This window comes from Colobus angolensis, unplaced genomic scaffold, assembly GCF_000951035.1.
Source record: "Colobus angolensis palliatus isolate OR3802 unplaced genomic scaffold, Cang.pa_1.0 Scaffold48, whole genome shotgun sequence".
Classification (NCBI taxonomy): Eukaryota; Metazoa; Chordata; class Mammalia; order Primates; family Cercopithecidae; genus Colobus; species Colobus angolensis.
The window spans coordinates 10,505,363-10,530,539 of record NW_012118265.1 but is presented as its reverse complement, the minus strand read 5'-3'; the positions used below and the strand labels follow the sequence as shown (position 1 = coordinate 10,530,539).

General features: G+C 35.1%; 1 protein-coding gene across 4 annotated transcripts in view; it reads right to left on the bottom strand.

The window, feature by feature from the left end:
• LEKR1 (leucine, glutamate and lysine rich 1) overlaps positions 1-25,177 on the bottom strand; it is a 214,379-nt gene that overhangs the window by 170,964 nt on the left and 18,238 nt on the right. For all 4 annotated transcript variants that reach the window (XM_011959017.1, XM_011959018.1, XM_011959020.1 and 1 more), the window contains exon 3: positions 15,870-16,084. In XM_011959017.1, the coding sequence (XP_011814407.1) occupies positions 15,870-16,084 (215 nt within the window). The remainder of the gene's footprint in view (positions 1-15,869; positions 16,085-25,177) is intronic.

Sequence of the window (25,177 nt, the reverse complement as noted above, 5' to 3'; positions counted from 1 at the left end):
AACTCAAAGTGATGGATACCACAAATACCATGGCTTAATCATTACACATTCTATGCATCTCTTCTCCCTTCTTCCTTGCTTCCTTGTCACACTCTATCCCCAATTTGTTCAAGGAAAGTATTAATAATTTTTCATTTTTCCTTTACCTGTTTCTTTGCTTCCCTTTATGAGCTCGGGCACAGGCATTCCACAGGGTGCCTACTCTCTGGCAGCAGGTAAGATATATTCCTCATCTTCCGAGGGCAGCCAATGACAAAGCCCAGGAGTAATCATATATAGGAGACAAAACTTAATACAGAAAAATTCACGTCCATTAATAGAAAAATGGAATATACATTCTAGGAAATTATTATGATTCATCTTTTAAATTATATTTGAATAAACCACTTTCCAACCATCTGAAACCACAAAGATGCAAAGGAAGAAATACCTTTCACAGCTCTCTAGGCATTTATCTGAGTACAAATATTAGAGAATTCAGTGTGAGTAAGGTTGCCTGATGAGAACAGAAACTGAAATGCCAGGAGGCATATTAAAAACCAGTATAAATGATGCAATTCGTGTCAGACAGCCATCTATAGGCATACATGCATTATTGTTAATGGAAAACAGAGGTATCAGCAAGAGCTACACTGTTTCCATTTCTCCTTTCTTGATATGGAAATCATTTATAATATACAACAACACATAAGCTTAGTACCTTCCAGTAGGTATATAAATATTCCTATGTTATATATAGTGGTAAAATAAAAATGAGATATGGTATGAAAATCTTGGCTTCATGACTTATCTCACATATCTCAATCACTCAGCATATTATTTAATACCTACGATGCACCTACCATTATGCAAGGTCCTATGGGTAATACAAGGGCAGATAAAGACATAGTTTCTGTTCTGAAAGATAGTGACATGTTTAAAAGCTGAGACTTAAGAACACATAAAATACAAATAAGACAGTATATAGCTATTTGCTGCACGTTTAAAAATGTAAGTGCTATCCAATATCAAAAAGAGATTATTGTGGACTGGAGTAACTGGAGGTAACAATATAAAAAAGAAGAATCTTGAGGTATAAAAATAATTTAACCACAAAGAGAAAAATCAAATGGGTAGTTTATTTTGGCCAGGGGGATACACATGTACAAAATGCTGAAAAGGGAATGGCCTCAGAGAGTTTCATACTATTGGTGAAAACCTGAGTTACTTTTGCACCAACCTAATAACTCAAATCTGTATCAAAATTGTAGACTTTTTTGACATATAGAAATGACTTATTTTCTTAAAATTAATCATAAGTCCTAGGAAAGTTCCAGTTTGAGTTTATTGTTCGAGAATAACTACTGATAGCACCTCCTTTTACTCAAAAATTTCCAATTTGGACTACAAATTTTACGGTCGGCTTACTTATAATAAGCTATATCTGCAGAGAATTATACTACTTGACATCCTTTCATTTAATAATGGTTCTTTTGTTTTGAACATTATTGGCAAGGCCATTTGCCAAGATACATCCTTTATTCTGACTTTTACAAAGTATTTCATTTTCTAAATTACCAGAGATACAGCAAATATTGACCCAAATGTTGATGTATCTCTTTAAATTAAGTCCAGAGGCTGATCTCTTAGGAGATTTCATTTTCAGAATCCAAATGAAACCTGTAACTCAGAACCCTTCTTAAGGAAATATCCTCTTCAAACCTCAATCAACACTATCATCAAGAAGCACTTGTTGGGCATTTACTATATGAAGGATAGTATGCAGGGTGCATAGAGTTGGGTGTGGGGAAGGGGAATACAAAAAATATAAAATACGGTCTTTATTTTCCAGTAGTTTACAATCTACCGATTGCTGTCCATCCATCCATCTAGCTACTCATCCATCCATCCACCCAGCCATCTATCTGCCCACTGGTTTACAATCCTAAAACATCATATCACTAGGTACCAAATAAGTTATGTAAGCACTATATGCACCCATCAGGGATTGCATCTGGCTACATATAACAGAAACCAGATTATAGTATATTAATAATATAGTGGTTAATTATTTTCACATAGTAAGACATCTGGAGAGAGGCATTTCAGGGTGGGCACAAGGACACCAAGATATCATCAAAGACTAAGAATCCTTCTGTCTTTCTTAAAATGTCATGCTCATCCTCACAGTAACCTCACCATTGCAAGAAGACCAATCTGCCTCCAGTCTGTCCTCTGCATTATGGGGAGGAAGAGGAAGAAGAAAGAAAGGAAAGAGGTGGTGCAAAATTTCCCAGAATCCCCCAGAAGATTTTCATTGACATCTCATTGAACAGAACCGTCACAGAAAGTCATCCTTAATTTCAAGGTAGGTTTGGAAAGTAAGTGTTTGGCCTTCCCAGCATCTATAGAGAAAGTTCAGCTCTTCTGCCTATAACAATCAGACAAAGGAGAATTCCTCAAACATAGCAATCATACGTTTTTCATATCTGCTCATAAATGAATTAATTCAGCAAATATTTTCAGAGCATTACTATGTGCCAGAAACTGTTAGGTACTAGAAACAGATAAAGCCAAGAATTAGACTGGTTTTGATGGATCTTAGCCAGGAAAGCAAACATTAAACAAATAATTGTATTTAAGGAGCATTATAAAAGGGAAAACAAAGGATGTTCATGGGAACCCCATTAGAGGTCGGCAAATGCCGTCCTGATGATCTGGCATCTCAGCTAAACCCTGAAAAAAGAGGTATATAATCTCTTAGCAGAAAGAGGTAGCAAAAAGAGGTAGATAATCTCTTAGAAAACAGGAGAAAAAAGTCTAAGGTGACTGACAGAAAGAGAGTGAGGTTGGAGGGATAACCAAGGGTGAGAGGTCACCCAGACTCTCAGACCATAGAGAAGATTTTGAGCCTTATTCTAAAGAAAACTTGAACCTCTGACAGATAAAGTGTTAAAGTGCAATGATCCAATATGCATTCTGACACAACCACCAGGTTGCAGAATAAAGAATGAATTGAAAATGGGCAACAGGGAGATGATAGAGAGATGACTGTAGATGTTAAAACAAAGAATGGACTAGCATGGTGGTTGACTGAATTGATAAACATATGGACAGATTCAAGAAATATTTAAGAGGAAGGTGATATGGGAAGAATCAAAGATAATGCCCAGGATGGATGATAATCATAATTACATTATATAAGCAATTCATATGTTTTATTAAATCCATATAAGATACAAATCTCGGTCGGGCACGGTGGCTCAAGCCTGTAATCCTAGCACTTTGGGAGGCCGAGACGGGCGGATCACGAGGTCAGGAGATCGAGACCATCCTGGCTAACACGGTGAAACCCCGTCTCTACTAAAAAATAAAAAAAAAATTAGCCGGGCAAGGTGGTGGGCGCCTGTAGTCCCAACTACTCGGGAGGCTGAGGCAGGAGAATGGCGTAAACCCGGGAGGCAGAGCTTGCAGTGAGCTGAGATCCGGCCACTGCACTCCAGCCTGGGCAACAGAGCGAGACTCCGTCTCAAAAAAAAAGATACAAATCTCACACACCCCCATTTAGTACTCAGAGTAACTCTGTGACAAAGGTAGTATTAGAATTCCCATTTTACAGACTAGAAAACTGAGGCAAAGGGCATTTAAGTAATTTGCCCAAGTCCAAGCTACTAATAACTGATGGAGCCAGGATTCAAATCCAGGCAATCTGATTGCAAAACACAGCCTCAACACTACCTTAATGCTGCAGAGTGATGATGGGAGTAACATATGCTAAAGTTAGGAACACAAGAGTATCAGGTAGAACATAAGAAGAAGGAGGATAAGCAGTTCACTTTGGAACGCCCTGAAGATGTTAAAAAAACAGCTGAAGAGATTAGTATGGGGCTCACAAGAAAACTTAGAAGTGGAAGTGGTGATTCAGAAGCCTACATCAAGAGAGGGTAACTAAATACTCAGGGCTGAATAAAAGCAACTGGAAACTGAAAAGAGAATGTAGAATAAAAATGGAAGAGAGCTGTGGACAGGTCCCTGGAAGTCTCCAGTATTTACACAGCAGGAAGAAGTGGAGAGGCCAAAAAAGGACAATAAAAAGCAATAGGTATCATGAAAGGCCACACAAAAATGAGAATATGATATGAAAGTAAAATAAGAGAGTGTTCTAGATACAAGGGCTAAAATACTGTGTCAAATGCTATTAAGAAGTCAAGAAAGACAAATAACTAGCATACTTTTTGGATTTAGTAACATGGAAATAAATGATGATCTGAATTAGAACACTTTTGGAAATGTTGATAAATGAAGCCAAATTACAGTGATGTATGGATGTGACAAAATGAAAGCAGTAAGTCCAGGTAATTTATTCAGTAAGAATGGCATGAAAAGGGGGAGCTAAGAAAGTACCTGGAAGATGCCTCAGTTTAAGTGAAGATTTCGTTTGTTTATTTGGAGTCCTGAGGAAATACTATTGGAAAAGAAGGAGTTTATAGAGAAAGAAAAGATGGAAATACCATAAAAAGAGGAAATAATAAGCACTGCCAGATTCCTGGCAGCCAGGGTACTTGCATGAAAAGTGTGGTTAATTGGAGTCATCCACATTAGCAGTTTTCCCAGTTGATATGATGGAAGGATAATGTAAATGGGACTTGAAGATACTGTCAAAGGATGACTGACATAACAAACATGGCATCTAAGCTGGATAAGAAAGTGATAACAGAAAAAGAAAGAGAGAAGGTAGAGAAAGTAGACTTCAAGATGCAATGAAACTGATCAAGTTGGACAATGAGAAGTACACAAAGAATGGGATGTCTAAATTAGTGACTTCAAATGTGGAACCACTTTGATTAAAATGATTTTCCATCTCACTACATCTTCACTTTAGTTTAAAATGTGGCAAATAATACATGAAGATTTCTTGTTGAGTTCTTCACAATGTTTCTAGAGACAGCTTCCCTAACAGTTCTGCCAACTCAACCAACCCTGTCTCTTGCTAACACTGCATGGCTTTTTGTACAACTGGGTTTCTTCAGTCCAACAAGACAAGGCTCAAGATCTGGTGTGCCTTGTCCCTTTAAAATACGTACCTCCAATGACAGTCTCTTCACTCTACCATAATTTACCATAGCTGTATTTGTTTGGTTTCTTCAACTAACCTGAATAGTGATATCATATAAAAGAGAAAGATAAAGAACTTGACCAGCTGTGTGAGCATCATTATTTAATCTCTTTGTGTTTGCTTAGCCATCTGTAAAATGGATATAAGAGGTGAGGATCATACCTTAGTCAATGAGTTAATTCATTTTCCTCCTATTTGAAAGCTGTTTCCAGTTATAAATATGTAAATAATATATAAAGAATCTGAGAAAAATTCAAATTGTCCACTTTTGTGAAGACGCATTAATTCAAACCCGCAACAAATAAAATTTAACCTATTTTTAAGCTAAAATAACATGATCTGACTTGTTTGTTCAGGCGTTATGGTAAGTGAGGCAGTAAGGAGATGGGTGGAAGGATGAGGGTCAAGAGAAAAGCTAACTGAAAGACAAGCCAGAGGTGCACTCTTTAAAATAATTTCCTGCCTCATTGATGAAGAGCAGCATTGAGTCCAGCACTATACGGGGTGGCCACCTATTGCCTATTAGGACTGGCTTCAGATACATAGATAGTAGAAGTTCTCACCAGAGCCTAATTACTCTCCTGAATTAGCTCCCTTAGACTTCCTGGGGATTTCTTCCAGTGTTAAGTCAGCCTTGCTTAAATAAGCAAACAAAAAACCCACTTCCCCAACCCCTGCCCTATTCCTACTCCTACAAAAAGGCTATGAGTATGAAAATCCCTGGAGCTCAGGTAAAAGGATTTGCTGGAAAGCCAAACTTAACTTTTAACCCTTGAGGTCGACATATTCAAATTCTTGGTTTTTGTCCAACATCTCCCTCCATTTTCCCTCCTATGTTGTTAATTTTATTATGCCCTTTTAAATCAATGAATATCCTTTTTGCAAAGAAAGGGGATATAATAAACAAAAGCAATGATTGAGTTCTACAGCTATACTTTCCATAAAATCTCTACTCCACTGAGTGGAACTCCACTGGCTGTGAACTTAACCAAAGCTGGGCTAGGCTTTGGTTCAAACATCAATTAAACTGGAATTAATTGTGGGAGAGCTGAGATCAGGATATTTCCTAGACTCAAGAACTTCCTTTGTGAAATCAGTAAACATTTAGATATCCAAGTTAGGTATGAAAGTGACAATATTTATAGCGAGAAACAGTATGCTATTAACCTTAGTTAACAAACATGGAAAAAGGAAAAGGGAAGGTGAGGGAAGTGAAAGGTAACTGAATTCCTACCAAGCAATGAGTAATGTGTGTATCATCCCTGTGAAGTAGCTCTTTCTGTATCCATTTTACAGATGATGAAACCAAAGCACAGAAAGATTAAGGGGCAAAGTCATAAGATTAGGTATTACCAGAGCCTATACTTTTTATACCTTATCATACACTGCATCCCTTCGAATTCATTCTTACAATTCCCACTATATGTATGCCAATAAAAATTATATTTCATTTGTTACAATAATAAGTAACCAATTTTAAGCAAGGGAAATTCAAAGTAGAAAGACGAATAGAAAAAATAATAAGTGGTTGGGCCTGATACTCTCTACTGCTGATTAAAAAGCTTTGGGAGGAAAAGAATGCCTTAAAAAGACAAAGCAGAAAAAAAATGTACCTTATTTTGGTAACCATGTTGCTACAGCAACATCAAAATTATACACGAAGGGCTTTCAAAGTTATACTGGTAATAAAAGATATATACATATACATAGGTCTACAATATTGTTAAATAAATATCAATCTCCATAACCTTGCCAGATTTAGTAACAAGGAAACTCAGGTAAACATTATTTATACTGATCATAAAAACACCTGTCAACTTTTATTTACTGTTTGCACATGTTCATGGAGAGAAGAAATAAAAGAAAATAGTATGTTCTATACCTAAGGACTTTGGTGTGGAGCACGATCTAGTGTTGGTGTGGGAGAAAAATGAAAAGACAATAAAAAGATTAGCTGTATCTTAGGTCTACATGCTATAAATAAACTTGTTTAGGTTCCTCAAAGTTCAAGTAATGCATAGTACAAACATCAATGTAATAAATTCATATCTACACATCTAGACAAAAAAAGTGACATGAACTTCCAGATTTAAATAATTTTTTAATGGCCCTGTGTCTACTGGAGCCATTTTTCAATGGCCTGAAAATGAACATGTTTCCACAATAGTACTCAACGTTTTTTTCCCTGCCGTTCCCATGTTCCTTTGCCCAAGCACACTTCTATCAGTAACAGTCCTCATTTTACTGTAGACTGAATTCTTAACACATCCCAAAATAGGCAAATCAGAATCTCAAGAGCGATGTGAGGGATTGAAAAGGCCCCAGAGATCGACAATAGTTCCCTAAGAAGTAAGCGCCACCCCATAAGAACTACAGTTCTGCATCAGTTCTTTGTTCTATAAAATCTTGATTATTCAAAATTAAGTTGTCCCAATCATTTTTAGCATAAATGCCCCTTACGCTACTTCCATAAACACCAAAAAGTGCTGCAAAAGTACAAAAAGCAGAAGCCTGGATGACACATGTATAAAAGATAAGACCTTTTACAAAGGGAGTTGTGGATATATCTGTTTTCTCAAGATACTACTTTTATTCTTCTCAATGAATGAAATTAAGCATACACGTGATACGTTGGAGAAAAATCTAATGGCCCAGTGAGCAGGCCCTGATAGTGTCTGTTTCCTTTTCTTCCTTACAACAGTACCTGATATTGTTTCAGGGAGCAACAAGCCAACACCCTGCAGTCAATGCCCCAGACTCTTCTGCAGTCATGACCAATGGCACATAGGGTGAAGCTTTCTGAAAAAGTTTTTGATCTCCTAATATAAGCATTTCCTCTGACTGCTTCCCCCTTCATATTCCTGCCTAGAAATTAAACATGGTATCTGGTGATGCAGAAGCCATCATGAAATCATAAGACCAGTATGAGGCTAAAAGCCTACTTACTGAGGAAGACAGAATGAGAGAGAGAAAGGGACTGAGTTCCTGGTAACATCACTAAGCTACCCATACCCCTTCTTCTTCCTTCAAGAAATAAACCTTTGTCCATTTAAGCCACTTACCATAGATTGTATTCTTAACTGATCCAGCCAGTCTAGGTTGGAGGTAAGTAGGTTTACCAGGGAAGGAAAATGACTAACAAAAGCTGCCTTGTTTGCCCCCATCACTCTCTACGCCAGCCAGGTACACTTATTTCCTCCAATTTTCACCATTTGTAAATTCAGACACACTCTCTGCATTAATCTGGTCTCAAACTATAGACTCAATCTGGCTCTCTGGACCTTTAGTACCTACCTTAGGTAGCCCCATCCTTGGGCTGACTGCTCTAAACTGACTTATATGGTTCACCTAACATGAGATAATTGCCAACTATGATCAACCAAACTCTTCAGCGCCGTCCCTCATAAACAAGCCTACATTACTGTGGATTAACTCTCCATATGACAGTCTCAATTTGGCATGAGCGGAGGAGAAACTGAAGAGGAAATGTTTAATAGCCACTTAGAGATGCATTTTATTGTGTAACTACTGACTTCTGTAATCTACTGACATTTGTGAGAATTTAACCAATTACCTTTTTTAGAAATATTCTAAGTTACTCAAAACAATATTTAATTTGACTTAAAAAACCAACCCAAGATTTCCACCAAAATGGAGTAGTCCCACTGTTCCCAGATCCTCCTTCTTACAACTAAAACACCCTGAACATAACACAAGCAGCATAGAAAGACTCTGAAAAGTGGAAAGAAGGTAGATGGCCTAGGGACCTTGGGACTTGATAAATACCAAGGCAATAAAATCCCTGACTTTCCTCATTGACTCTCACATATCCCAGACAAGGTGCTGTCTAAGTCTCCAACCCAGAACCACCAACATCCATAGATAAAAAAGAGCTCCAAGAAAAATTTAATCCACCTAGCTGAGTATGGGAAGGGTGACTGAATGACAGAAAGCATTCTTAGCAGTACTTGCCCTACTCCAGCCAAACACCAACAGTACAGATCAGTGGTTGCTAAGTGTTAATGGGGAAGGAGGATGCATAGGTAGAACACAGAGTATTTTCAGCGTAGTGAAACTATTCTGTATGAATGAAACTATTCTGTATTCTACAAGGGTGGATAATGTCTTTATACATTTATCAAACCCCTTAGAATGTATAACACCCAGAGCAAAACCTAAGGTAAACTATGGATTTGGGGTGATGATGATGTGTCAATACAGCTTTATCAACTATAACAAATGTATCATTGTGGTTTGAAGAGGAGGTTGTGTGAGTGTGGGAACTGCGTTATATGAAAACTTTCTGATCCACTCAAATTTGCTGTGAACTTAAAACTGCTCTAAAAAATAAAGTTTATTAATTTGTTAAAAAGTCAGTATAAAACATCTGTGAAGTGTAAAGATACAAACTATAATTTTTTAAATCCAGTGTTAGAAAAATTTAAGGTCAAGAAGGATATTCTATATTAGCAAAACATATAAAATCTAAAAAGATAGGTTTTATATACTCCCATGAACCTAATTTTGAAATAAACAGAAACTGACAAATCCATATTCATTTTGAAAGACTTCAATATTCCCTTACGGTTTTTCAAATGGAATTGACAAAACTAAGTAAAAAGATATGTAATTTGAATACTGCAATTAACCAGTGTAATTTAATGGATCTATTAGAAAGTTATATCCATAAAAAGAAGACTATGTACCCTTTAGAGTAACTACAGAATATTTCCAAAACTTATTGTTTACTAAACTCTTAATACATTCTCCCAAATAGGTTATATTCTCTGTCAACCTGGAATAAAAATAGACACAGATAAAAGGACAGCCAAAAAACAACCTACCCATTTAGAAATTTAAAAACATTCCTCCAAGTACTTCTTGGATTAAAAAGGAAATAAAAACTAAACTTCATCTTATTTAGAAGTAAATGAAAATAAAATACTATCATCAAAAAGTTTGTTGTTGCCAAAGATTGTTGTGACAGGAAAACTTAATAGCTTTAAATTTATTTACTAGAAAAAGAGACTGAAAATAAATTAACCAAAGACTTCAACCCAAGTGAGTATAGAGAAAACTAAACATTAAAGAAAGGATAGAAAATAGATATATATATGTATTTTTTCTTTTAGACAGGGTCTCGCTGTGTCGCCCAGGCTAGAGTGTAGTGGCATGATTCTTGGCTCACTGCAGCCTCCGCCTCCCAGGTTCAAGGGATTCTCCCACCTCAGCCTCCCAAGTAGCTGGGGTTACAGATGCCTGCCACCATGCCCAGCTGATTTTTGTATTTTTAGTAGAGTCGGGGTTTCTCCATGTTGGCCAGGCTGGTCTCAAACTCCTGACCTCAGGTGATCCGTCTGTCTCGGCCTCCCAAAGTGCTGGGATTACAAGCATCAGCCATCTTACCTCGCCTGATAAATATAAATTTTAAAAAGGAACATATTTGATTAATTTAAACAAAAATCTGGTTCTTTAAAAAGGCCGAAATAGACAAATTTGTTTATTTTCCTAGGAAAAACACACTCTCTGTCCTTCCCTCTCTTTCTTGTCTCTTTCTCAATCAAACACAAATAAGCTACCCAAGGAAAGAGAAATGGAGTCATAACAAATACAGAGGAAAGCTTCTAAATAAGAGGATACTATATAATACTAAACATCAAGAAATTTGAAATGCCAAGTGAAATGCTTGATTTTCCAGGAAAGCATTTCCAAAAATGACTCCAAAAGAGGTAAAAATCCATAAGTAAACCAATAATTATAGAGGAACTATAATAAGTCATCAAAATTCCACCAACCCTCCCCCTACCAAAATACATTTTTAATGAAGATCTACCAAAGCTTCAAGGAACAAAACACTCATGTGCTATTCAAGATGTCTGGTGCACACCAAAGATGAAAGCCTTCTTAACTTATTAGAAAAGGTAAGTATAACATAGTTTGTATGCCACAAGGAAACAAAACTATAGGCCAACCTCACCTGCGAAGACAGACGCAAATATCTATGTAAAATATCAGCAGTATTATTTCAAAAGAACAATGCTCTTCATAAACTATTTCACATATTACTATTAGCATGGGCAATTTTGTTAGTGTTACAGAGACAAAACACTTTTATTTTAATCAAGAAATTATCCAAAATCCAAAACTTTTTTAGTGTCAGCATGATTTTCAAAGGAAACACTCATTAGTGCATTTCACATTTTGGATTTTCAGATTAGATGCTCAACTGGTATGTATTCTGAAAATATTCCAAAATCCAAAACACTTCTGGACCAAAGTACTTTTATTTAATGCTTTTACCCAAAGCATTTTGGATAAAAGGTACCCAACCTGTAGTTATACTTATTTTTTAAATATTTTATTTATGGCAAGTGATAAATGTTTTTCCACTTACTATATGCATAGAAATACATACATTTAAGGGAGCATTCACAGAAAAATAGAATAGTGCAGAGTACTTATAGCAGTGGCAAGAATCATGAAGAAGGCAAGCAAATACATGAGACTCTGGGAACCCTGAAATACGTAACATGATCAAAATGGCTTTCTATCAAAAACGTAAGTTTAGCTTCATATTAGAAAATCCATTAGTATGATTTACTATATTAACAGATTAAAGGAAAACAAATCATATGATCATCTCAATAGAAGACAGAAAAGCATTTATTAAAATTCAATAGTCATCTGATTTTAAATAAACTTAAAGAACTAGAAATAAAAGAAGGAATTCCTTAAATTGATAAAAGGTATCTTTAAGAAACCTATAGCAGATGTCCTTTTTAAAACAGAAACATCCTAGACAGGATTGCATTACCTTACAAATAAATATAAAGATGCATTCTACAAGTTTACTATTCAACACTGTTCCACAGGTCCAATCCAATTTAATAAGAAAAGAAAAAGGAGGAAAAGGGTATAACTATTGGAAATAAAAAGATGACAGGCACTATTTGCATATGATGTGACTGTTTCACGTGTACGTGTATGTGATAAACATATATAACAAATATTCAAGAAAATTAAAAAATCCTAACAACTAATAAAAGAATTCAATAAGGAAGCTAGCTACAGAAATAAATAGCATTCAAAAAAATGTAATAAAAAGGCATCCTTCCCAAAAGCAACAAAAATATGTCCAAGGATTAAACTAATACAGAGTATATTTAAAAATTATAAAATTGTATTGAAGGATTTAAAGAACATCTGAATAAATAGGGAATCCATGTTCCAGGATAAGAAGCCTCAAGATTATAAAGATGTCAATTATCGAGATAATCTAACTGCTCTAGAAAGTATATGCAATCCCAGTCTAAATCATAACATAGCATGTTTTATGGAATCTGACAAGCTGATTCTAGAGTTCATCCAGAAAAGAAAATATACTAAAAAGCCAGGGTAACTCGAAGGCAAACCAAACACTTGTCCTACAAAATATCAAAACATATTATAAAGCTAAAGTAGTTAAAAGTGTGGCCCTGACTCAATGATAGACAATAAATCAATAACACAAAACAAAGCATCCAGAAATATGCTAGAAGAAAAATTAATAGGTGGCATTTCAAGTCAAGGGAGAGAGGATGAAGAATTTAATAAATGATATTGGGCCAACAGCCCAATATCCATGAAATTGGAAATCTACCTCAAATTATATACAAAATTAATACTAAATAGATTAAAAAGGTAATTCTGATACAATAAGTTTTAAACATATGTTGTTTCTACTTTCCTGAGTCTATTCCCTCATCTTCTGATAACAATACTCTTAACTTCTTTTTAGTGAATATCTTTGCTTTCATTGTATGAAGTCTTCATAGAACTATCAATCAAGGTTACCCCCTTCATCAGGCTAAGGGGGTGGAATTGGAGGGTGGTCACGTAAAGGAGATAAAGCCAGTGAGACTCTTCTGGGATTTGAATCTTGAAGGGAATGATGCAAGGAAAAAAAAGTTGAGTGAATTTACCCCAGACTTCCCAGATCCCTGAACAAGCTCTGTTTCCAGTCCATTTCCAAAGCCAGGGTTCTTGAGTTTTTCCTTCCTTTCAATGAGCTATCACCTCGTACTCTTCCAATACATTCTCTGTTGTGTTTAGGTTCATGTCAGATAAGTTTCCATTGTTTGCAACTAAAAGAACTTGACACAAAACTCTAACCAATCAGAATCTGGCACAGGATATTATTAAAACTTTTAAAAGATACGGCAAAAAAATACAATGAAGTGAAAGGACAAGCAACCATGAGAAAATATTCACAACATATATAAACAAAGTATAATGCCAATATTACATTAAAAGTGCCTACAAATAAACAAATATAAGCAAATAACCCAATAACATGGGCAATATATGTATACAGGTAATCAATATAAATGTCTAATACACAAAAAATTGTTCAGCTTCATTGGCAAAAAAAAAAAAAAATACTAATTAAATAACCATGAGGTAATATTTTTCACTCAAGAGATTGAAAAAAATTAAGAAAAACCCAATATTAACAAAATGTAGGAAAGTGGTCACTTCATCAACTATTGGCCAAACGTAAGTGAATGCTATTTTCTCAAAGGACTACTTGGTATAATACCCATCAAAATTTTAAACTGGTATTTGTTTTCTTTCAGTAGTTTCACTTCTAGAAATGTATCCTTTGGAACAGCATATGTTCACAAGAACATAAATACAAATACTGCATGTAATAACAAAAATTAGAAATAATATAAACTTTGAAAAGAAAATTAAATAAATTATAGCATATTCTTGGTAAGAAAAATGTTGGTGTAGTTAAGAACAAGGTAGATCTACATACATTAACATGGAACAATTTCCAATATATATAATTAAGCGGCAAATGTCAGCAGCACAACAGCATGTTTGATATACTGCTTATGTTAAAACTAGTCTATTAAGAGAAAAAGATATAAACTACACATATTAAGAAAATAAGGCTGAGTGCAGTGGATCATGCCTGTAATCCCAGCACTTTGGGAGGCCAAGGCAGGCAGATTACTTGAGCCCAGGAGTTCAAGACCAACATGGGCAACATAGCAAAACCACATCTCTAGAAAAAAAAAAAAAAAAAGCTACAAAATACAAAAATTAGCCAGGCATGGTGGTGTGCACCTGTGGTCCCAGCTACTCGGGAGGCTTGAGAGGACAGCTTGAGTCCGGAAGGTCAAGGCTGCAGTGAGCCATGATAGTGCCATTTCACACCAGCCTGGGCAACAGAGAAAAACCCTGTCTAAAAAAAAAAAAAAAAAAGAAAGAAAGAAAAGAAAACACATTTGTAATAAAGGTAAAGGTACAATGAAGGATCTAGCAAGACATACACCAAATCATTAAAAGTGATTTTTGGCCGGGCGCAGTGGCTCACGCCTGTAATCCCAACACTTTGGGAGGCCCATGTGGGCAGATCTCCTGAGGTCAGGAGTTTGAGCCAGCCTGGCCAACATGGTGAAACTCTGTCTCTACTAATAATATCAAAAAATTAGCCGGGCATGGTGGTGTGTGCCCATAATCCCAGCTACTTGGGAGGCTGAGGCAGGAGAATCACTTGAACCTGGAAGGCAGAGGCTGCAGTGAGCTGAGATCATGACACTGCACTCCAGCCTAGGTGACAGAGCAGGACTCTATCTTAAAAGAAAAAAAAATGATTTTTACCTCCAGTAAAAATACAATCAGTACAATCAGCAGGGTACCAGTAATAATACAATCAGTACAATCAGCAAGGTACCAGTAATAGTACAATTAGCAGGGTACAAAGACTTTCTTGCCTTATTATTCTCTATACTTCTTTTACTTCATGTGTTTATGTCTTACATGTACACTACATTTTATTAAAGAAAGCAAGGTATGAATACACCAAACAAAAGAATCCCTGACAGGTAAAACCCCTCCAAATTAAAAATTGTAAACAATACTTCAAATTTTTAAGCTTTTTCATGAAAATATCATAAAATAATTTATTATTCAGAAATTAAAGAAACTATAACTACTTTTTTTGTAAAAAAAAAACTAAGAAATATCTGGCTTAACTGGCATTTAATGAAATTACATATTTTATATAAAATTTTTAAATAAAATTTAATAGAAGTAGTTAATCCAAAGAGACTTAAGCAAGTTTCCACTACATAGACATGTTATTCATTAAATTCATTAACTCAAGGTCTCTTAACATCAACTGTTAATACTTTAAATCAAGAAATTTTCATTCATAGGAAAGCTATAAAACACCAGCAAAAACTCTTCTGTATAGGCTCACTGAAGTGTCTCTGGCAGACTAGATTGCTGATTAGATTCTACAATATTAGAAACCCATTCTTAAATTTTTTTCCAATTCCAATAATTTAAAATCATACACTAATTTGAATGTCTTGGCATCTTTTCAAAATATGAAAGCCTTACTCTACAAATCTAAAAATCCAAAGCCATTTAAAAATAAATGTATGAAAAACTACCAAGATTAATCTGATTTTTGATAGATAAATTTTCCTAATAATAAAACGTAAGATATATACCTGAGAAAAAAACTTGAACGTTTCAGCTGGTGGTTACTAAATTAATTGATTTCTAATTTTTCAGATAGTAAATATATGCCTCGAAAGAAAGCAAACTATAATAATTATATTTAGTAATTATTAATATAATTAAGAAACAAACAAATGTATTAAAGTATAAACTATACCTGATGTAGGGAAATTTCAGAAAAACATTCAAAGTGTATTTATTTCCTCTACTTTTCTTTCAACTAAATAAATGATAGAAAGGAAAAACATACTCTAACCTTTCTGTTTTGGATTTGCTGTCAATTTTGTACTGTTCAAGTTCTTGGCTAAGAGAATGCAGTTTTTCTTGAAGTCTCTTTTCACGATCTACACTTCCTTGATAAAATTTCATCTCTTTTTCCATTGCTTTCACTTTTTCTTCCATAGCTTTAAATTCATGAAGAATTAGATAGCTGACTCCACAGTACTTACAAACTTTTTCTTCAGGCAACATCTAGGAAACAGAACATACACTTACTAAATTTTTTTTTTAATTCTGAAAAATAAAGTTCAACTGAAGATATTGTAGACATGCTGGTTGAACGAAGTAAATATATAGTATACTATGCCTTGGAGCAATAATTATGACATTGCCCACATTTGTATAAAAAATTTTAAACAGGCATATTGAGTCTGACACAAAATCTTGGGATTAGAAAAAGATCTTTCTGAGCAATTGTTTCTCCATGGTATCTTTAAGAAAGATTTACTCTTACAATATTTTCCGTAAAATAAAACCAAAAATAGTGAAAAATGTATAATCTTTATAATTCTGGTTTTAAGATTAATTTTCCACAAAGTGGGAGGAAATCACTGTTCTTTAATTGCAAACTGCTCTGTTCTCCTGGCTTTTTCAGATCTTATTTTCCTCATTTGTAAAAGTATGACATTACACCAAATGAATTCTGTTTCTGTTCCGTTTCAGCATTTTATGATTTTTACAGAAATTTAACATTCTGTCATAAATCTACAAATAGGAAAAACACTTTGAACCTAATCTCTTCTCCCCAAGTCAGTTCTTAGTAGGTATTGTTATACCCATCTTATAGATTTGAAAAAAAAAAAAAAAAACCCACAGACTACTGAAGTTAAATAACCGGCTGATATGTGGAGAAGCTGAGATTAAAACTCAGGTCTATTTAAAACCAGTACCTGTGCCTTTAACCAACTGTATTATATTTATCTATCACATGTATATTGGATAGATCCTCTTCCTTCCTTCAAATAAAGTGTTGTATGACTTCTGGCCAGCATAAGGCCAGTGAAAAATGAAATTTTAGCCAGGTCAGAAAGGAGACAGCTCTTTTTTCTGTTTCTGGTATGAATATTTCTCAGTAGCCTCTGCTTGTTTTCCTATTCACAAAGGATAAGAGATGCTTCATAAAATTCTTGCTCCAGGGCACTAAATTTGAAATTAACTCTTGGATTATACAAGATTTACTCTTAAAGTAATCTCCCTTGAAACTATAGAAACTGTTTCTGTAACTAATAGTAATGCCACCATATCTACCTACCAAAGTCATTACAGAAATGTCAACTGGAAGAAAATAACACATTTTTATAAAGTAAAATTTGGCTCTTTTAAACTTTAATAATAAAAATTTTAAATTAAAAACCATAATACAGTATTGTGGGATACAGAGTAATGACTATATCAATTAACTGCCACTATATAAAATGTATAGATTTATAAAACATCAGGTTTAAAAGTAATCATAAAGATAACCTGGTTCAAGTTCTACATGGACTCAATTCCATTAATCTACTTCAACCTAAATATGTTGTTGCCTATCCTTTATTTTAACATCCCAAATGATGGGAAACCACTTTCTAAAGCATTCTGTTCCATCTTCTGCCAGTTTTGTCTCTCAGGAAATCCTTTCTCAGGCTCATCACAAATCTGCCTCCCTGAAGTGTGCACCAGTTCCAGTCCTCTTAGAAACTATGTGTGACATCCCCAGGCCTCTTTCACACGAAGGTCTTTCTAACATTTGAAGACAGCTATCAGGAACATTCCATGTCTTCTCTTTTCAGGTCAACACTTACAATTCCTTCAGTTGAATTTCTTCCTCATTCTAGATTTCTCTAAATTTTTTCCAATGTTCTACATGTGTTTCAAAGTATGGTGTCCAGAATACAACAGTTTAGTGTGGCTGGTCTCACTGAAATATAATGAGAAGACTCAAACTTCTCTCATTCTAATATCTCATTACTAATATCATTGTAATATGTTCTAATGAAACCTTAGATCTCATTGGTCTTTCATATTTTTAGCAATTATATTTTGCTTTATATACTATAACTGGCTTTATGTTACATAAAACCCCGATCTTAAAAATACTGCAGTGCAAACCAATGTCTCATTATACTGAACATACCAATTATTTCCTTTCTATCTATGTTTCCATTTTAGATAATCCACTTTCCACAGCCCTGGCTGCTATGTTTGGCAATATGACTAAGACTCCCTCTACCCATCTACCCTAGCCATGGTGACTGGTGAACCAGGATTGGACATCAGACCCAGAAGGACCAAGCGCCAGCTGGTATGAGCCAACTGGGCCTGCAATTGTTGAAGATTCAGGCACTTAGGTCACCTTAGAAAATGTCATGTACAAGATACAAATTAACTAACATAACTAAAATCTGAGACATGAATGAGCAGACACACAGACAGAAGCTGAGATGAGGACACTGTAGCTCCAGAAAGACAGAGAAAATAAGGAACTCCAAATGCTTCCAGTTCCTCACTTCAGTCCCTCTTGAGACCTGGCTGCCGTACTTGCCATTTGGAATTCATGCCCAATCTTCCTCTACTGTTTTCCCTTTTCTCCCTTAAGCTCCCTATTCCTTGCAACCAGAACTTCCCATTCTATTATGTCTGCATTTGGCTTTTCAGATCCAAGTACAAAACTACAGATGTAAATGTAAATACATAAAATATATAAAAATATATATCTTATGTTATCTTAGACTCACATATATTTGAGTATATAACATAGATATATATGTCTTAGACATAGTTATTGCCTTTGGTTATTGCCTTAGTTATTGCCATTGGTATCCAGGAAATTCTAAGCTTCATGTCTTTTGCAAAGTTGATCCTTATAAGTCATTTTATGTATCTCACTCACTGATTTTAAAATGCTGAACTGACTAAGTTGAGGACAGAACTCCACAGCATGTAATATCACATTGGTTGATACGTTCTATTATTCAGCACATTTCAGGTACAACTCTTAATCTGATCATTAAATTATCCAATTATCTTTGTTACCAGCCTATATTTATTTTATACTGTCTTCAGGAATATTATGACAGACTTTGTCAAATGTTTTCATAAAGTCCATATATTCTATGCCTAATATGGTTCCTGGATCTAGTAATCCTATATAAAATGAAATGGCAAAGCCTACAGGCTTGCTCTCAGTGAACATAAAATTGGCCCAAGGGTTATTGTTTTGTCTAATATATCCTCACAAACCACCCTTTCATAATATATTCTAAATCTTGTCTGTGATTGAAATTAAGCTAATTGGTTGTAATTTATGGGCACTGTATACATGAAATGGCATTTGTTCATTATCCTATTACTCTCTACACATCTTCAAACATAACCAAGAGTGGCTCTGCAATCCTATTCAAAGACACTATCGGCCCTCAGAAATATAATCCATCTATGTCAATAAACCTGAACTAATTAGGAATAGATGGATATTTTCTTAAAATTTTTGTCCATCTTGCATTTCGGTTTCTTCTTCTCAATTTGAAAATTGTTGCTTACTGTAAGTCACTTTCATCATTAATCCTTGCCATTAATTGCAGTTCTTGCCCTGTTCCTGACAAAGTATCCTATCTTTATTCTAAAGAAAACTCTTGATGGGTGGAGTAGATTTGCAGACTGAAGAACGAAACAGAAATGCTATAAACTTCACATTGTGAAAGCTATTAGAATGTTATTTCATCATAGCAGTCAAGGGAGAAAAGGCTGAAATGTATTTTATGTGAAGTAATACATTTTAGAGAATAGGTTTTCTAGAAGTCCAGCAAGGAAAGAGAAAACATGATATTCATTATGATGTAGAAGACGAGACAATGTGATTTTAAAATAATAGGTGCACAAGAGTCGTCTTCTGACTTTACCTGAATCATTACGTGAGCAATGTTAAATAAGTATATTGCATAAAATTTTTCAATGCTATTAAATTGTAAATAACATCCTGTAAGCAAAACTGCTATAGAAAAAAAGGTAATAACCCTTTCAAATTATTAGTGTCTATATGAGCTAATTACTTAGGGCATTTTTGTGAAACTTGAGAAGATATGAAATACTGTAATTATGTTCCCAAATGAAGTTGTCTGCTTTTTGTGAAATATAATTTGTGCTTCATTCTTATAACTTGGTGTTATATCATCCTCTCATTCTGAAAGTAAAATAATGACATGCTGTCATTCTTGACAAAAGGCCTATCATTAACAGGATGTTTTGGTGTTCTACAAGATGCACTTCGGAGGAGACAGTAACAAATGCAGTATATTAAACAAACGTAGAACCATTTGAAAATAAATTATGAAACACACTTCTCAAATGCAGTGTTCATACTTCTAAAATTACAGTTATTTAATATGAAAATAATGTAAATTTTTTAAAAGGTTAAATTAGGCTTCAGATCCTTTTCAGAGCTCCTGTCTGTGCTTGAACTAGAAAAACTACTTAGTACCTTCCTGCTGCCCAACTGTGGCATTCTCTATTTCAAAATCGTGCCTCCTGGCCAAGCATGGTAGCTTACACCTGTAATCCCAGTGCTTTGGGAGGCCGAGGAGGGTGGATCGCTTGAGCCCAGGATGAACCTGGGCAACATGGTGAGACCTTATTTCTACAAAAACTTTTGAAAAAATTAGCCGGGCATGGTGGTGTGTGCCTATAGTCCCAGCTATTTGGGAGGCTGAGGTGGGAGGACTGCTTGAGCCCAGGAGGCAGAGGCTGCAGTGAGCTGAGATGGTGCCACTGCACTCCAGCCTGGACAACACAGCAAGATCTTGTTCCAAATAAATAAATAAATAAATAAAATTGTGCCTCCTTCTCCCACCCATATGATGCTTTTTGTGCTCAGACAAGAAGGAAATAAACTATTCGTTGTAGATAAGAGTGATATCAGTATGAAATATTAATCCTTCTAAGAGGTTTTCCATTCAATAAGATGCCTTTACTCAAAACAATGAGTGTTTAGTAAATTTCATTCAGATTAGGAGAAAGTTGTTGAGATAGGGTAATAGATACTTCAAGCTCATTAGTCACACAGACCACCTGACTACTTCATAAAGCCATTAGGACCCTTCCTCATCATTAAGTTAGCCTGCTTATTTATCAATTTAAAAATCAATTTAGTAAAGTGCACTTACAAAAAAAACCCTACAGCTTTATTATAATTAGTAGTAAAAGACTCAGTGCTTTTCCCCTAAGGTTGGGAAAATGGCAAGGATATCCACCCTCACTACACTTATTCAACATAGTGCTAGAATATCTAGCCAGAGCAATTATGCAAGAAGGGGAAATAAAAGGCATACATATCAGAAGGAAAAAATAAAACTCTCCCTAATTGAGATGACATAATTACCTACATAGAAAATCCCAAGAAATCGACAATGAAACTAGAATTAGTAAGTTCAGCAAGGTTGCATGTTTCAAGATACAAACAGAACCATCAATTGCATTTCTATATATACCCAGTGAGCACCTGGACACTGAAATTAAAAGTACAATACATATATATATATATATTATATATATATATATATTTACAATTGCTCCAAAAAATTAAATACTCAGATGTAGATATAACAAAATATGTACAAGACTTGTATGCTGAAAATTACAAAAAGCTGATGAAATATATTGAAGATCTAAATAAATGGAGATCTAAATTTATGGTCTAGAAGACTCAAAATAGTAAAGATATCAATTTTCCCTAAATTGGTATAATCCAATTTCTATCAAAATCTCAGCAAGATATTTTATATGTAGAAAGAGTTATTCTCAAATTTGTATGCAAAGCCAAAGGATTTAGAACAGCTAAAATAATGCCGAAAAAGAAGAATAAAGTGGAGGAATCACTACCTGATTTCCAGACATACTGTATTGCTATAGTAATCAAGATTGTATGGTATTGACAGAAGGAAGGACACATAGATCAATGGAACAGAACAGAAAACGACTTCCATAAATATGCCAAACTGATTTTTGACAAAGGTACAAAAGCAGTTCAATGAAAGAAAGATAGCTTTTTCAACAAATGGTGCTGGTACAATTGGATATCCATACATTTTGTTTTAAAAAAAGGAACCTCAACCTAAACCTCACTATTCTACAAGTAGGGACAAAAATATAAAATATAAAAGTAGAAAAAATAAGAAGAAATATTTTTAGGAAAATTAATGAAAATCTTCAGGATCTAAACTGGAAAAGACCTCTTATATTTAATACCAAAAGCATGATTCATAAATGGAAAATCTGATAACCTGAATTTCATCAAATTTAAAAACTTCTGATCTGCAAAAGACCTTGCAAAGAGGATAAAAAGATAAGCTACAGACCAGGAGAAAATATTTGAAAACCACATATCTTACTAGTACCTAGATTACATAAAGAATTTCCAAAATTCAGCAGAAAAAATAAAAAGTCTAATTAGAAAATGAGCAAAAAGACTTGAAGAGACCTTTCACATAAGAGGATATTCAGATGCCAAATAAGCACATGAGAAGATATTCAACATCATTTCATTAGCCATTAGGAAAATGCAAATTAAAACCACAATGAGATACCACTCACTACACATCACTGACAACATCAAATGCTGGTAAAGATGTGGAGAAACTGGATCACTCACATACTGCAGGTAAAAAATGTAAAATGGTATACCCACTCTGGAAAACAGTTTAGTGGTGTCTTTAAAAACAATTAACCTGTAGTTACTATATAACATAGCAATTGAACTCTTGGCCATTTATCCCAGGAAAATGGAAACGTATGTTCACATAAACAAATGTTTATAGCAGCTTTATATGTAAAGCGCTGAAAACTGGAAAACAACCTAGATGCCCTTCAATAGGTAGGTAAATAGTTAAACAAACTGGTACATTCATACCATGGAATACTACTCAGCAATAAAAAGGAATAAACTATTGATAGACACAACCTAATGGAGCTCCAGAAAATTACAGATTGAAAAAAGCTAATCCCAAAAGATTATACACTACATGGTTCCATTTATATAACATTCTTGACATAAAATTATTAGAGACCAGACCAATGGTTGCCAGGGCCATGGACTGGGAGTAAGGAAGAGACTGGGGAAGTTAAGGTGCATGTGGTGATAAAAGGACATGAGGAATCCTTGTTGTGATGAAAGCGTTCTGTATCTTGATTGTATCAGTTTATCAATTGTCAATATCCCAGTTATGACACCGCACTTCAGTTTTGCCAGATGTTTCCACTGCAGGAAGCTAGATGATGAATACATGGAATTTCTTGGTGTTATTTCTTACCCTGCATGTGAATCTACAATTATTTCAAAATAAGAAGTTTAATTTTAAAATAATAAAAATAGAAAAAAATTATTCTGAGACTAAAATACCAGAGATTCATCCATAAAGACAAGTTATTGAACAATATCAGAAATGTTGGCTTTATACTATATAAATTATAAATGATATGCCTATGTCTATCTATATATACTTCCAAAGTATACTTCCTCCAATACCTATTTTTCCACTGGGAATCCTCACCTTAGTAAACTTGATGACCTTCTATGGTCAGTTGGCAAAAGTATTTTTGAGTGCAAATTGACAAATTCAGATTTTTCAAGACACATAATATTTTGCAGAAAATGTTTTTTCCAATGAACTATCTTGGGTCACAATATTAAGTGAATAGTCTCTCCAAAAATTATACAGCTTCCTATTCCCTTTGTCATAAGGTTTTAATAAAACTACAATTGCTTAAAAACACATAACACATAAACGTCCACGCACACACACACACACACATATCACAACTTTCCCAGCATGCTAGGTCTAACATTTGTATGACCATTCTTTTTCCTTTTCTTCCACTTCAACTCAACACAAAATCTGAACCTTGCCACAGTGGCCCAAAATAACCTGGAAATTAAGTTTATTTTTTCTGGCAATGACAATCTGTGCTTGGAAATGTAACACTGTTATTCTGAATAAATTTCAAAGTTCCAAAGTACTAAAATTACTTTACTGAAACAGGACAAAATGAGCTGTTACTGCTGGGGAAAGGGATTGTTATCCCTGAAAGAACAGTGCGCTCTCTAGCCCTTGTATCGCTACTTCTGTTTTGCAAAATAAACAACTCTGGTCTCTTTTTTTTTACTTTTGTGTCCTGTGGTAATAAAGATTTCCTGAAGCTAAAATCCTATTACAAGTGTTCATTCTGTCACCATTTTAAAAAAACAAAAGATCAGTTTCACTTCTTGCAAACTAACTGATTTTTCCACTAGTTTGTTGCTGTTGTTTTGATTTCCACATATGTCCCCTAGCAAAAACAGCAAAAGGAAAATTATTCATTGCTCTTTTCTAAAGAGAGGAGTCCATATGTCTCTAAAGTGGATTGACATTCACGAGGGAAAGAGATATACAATTATAGTATGACTTTACTGATCTATAAGTGTTGCTTTAGTCTTAAATTGTGGCAATAAAATCCTAAACCCAGAACAGTACTATCATTTCAAGTGTATTCTGCTTTCAGAATACTTAATGAAAATGCTAGTAAGTCTGCTGGTTATCTGAGGTCAGAGACAGGTAGGAGTCAGCTCAGCCTGGAGAAAGAACAGATTTAGAGATATGATCTAAATACGGCGGGGCGCCGTGGCTCACGTCTGCAATCTCAGCACTTTGGGAGGCCAAGGAGGGCGGATCACAAGGTCAGGAGATGGAGACCATCCTGGCTAACACGGTGAAACCCCGTCTCTACCAAAAATACAAAAAAATTAGCCAGGCATGGTGACGGGCACCTGTAGTCCCAGCTACTCAGGAGGTTGAGGCAGGAGAATGGCGAGAACCCAGGAGGCTGAGCTTTCAGTGAGTCGAGATCGCGCCACTGCACTCCAGCCTGGGCAACAGAGCAGGACTCCGTCTCAAAAAAAAAAAAAAAAGAAAGAAAGAAAAAGAAAAGAAAAGAAAAGAGATATGATCTAAATACATACAGAAGTAACCTGCACAGTGCAGCAGTATTATTCTATACAGAATAATATTAGAGAGATAGATCGGGGTCCCCAAACCTCTGGCCACTGACTAGTACCAGTCCATAGCCTGTTAGGAACTGGGCAGCACAGCCTGAGGTGAGTGGCAAGCCAGTGAGCATTACCGCTGAGCTCTGCCTTCTGTCAGATCAGCAGCAGCATTAGATTCTTATAGGAGCAGGAACCGCACATGCGAGGGTTCTAGGTTGTGCGCTCCTTATGAGAATCTAACTAATTCCTGATGATCCGAGGTGGAACCATTTCATTCCAAAATCATCCCC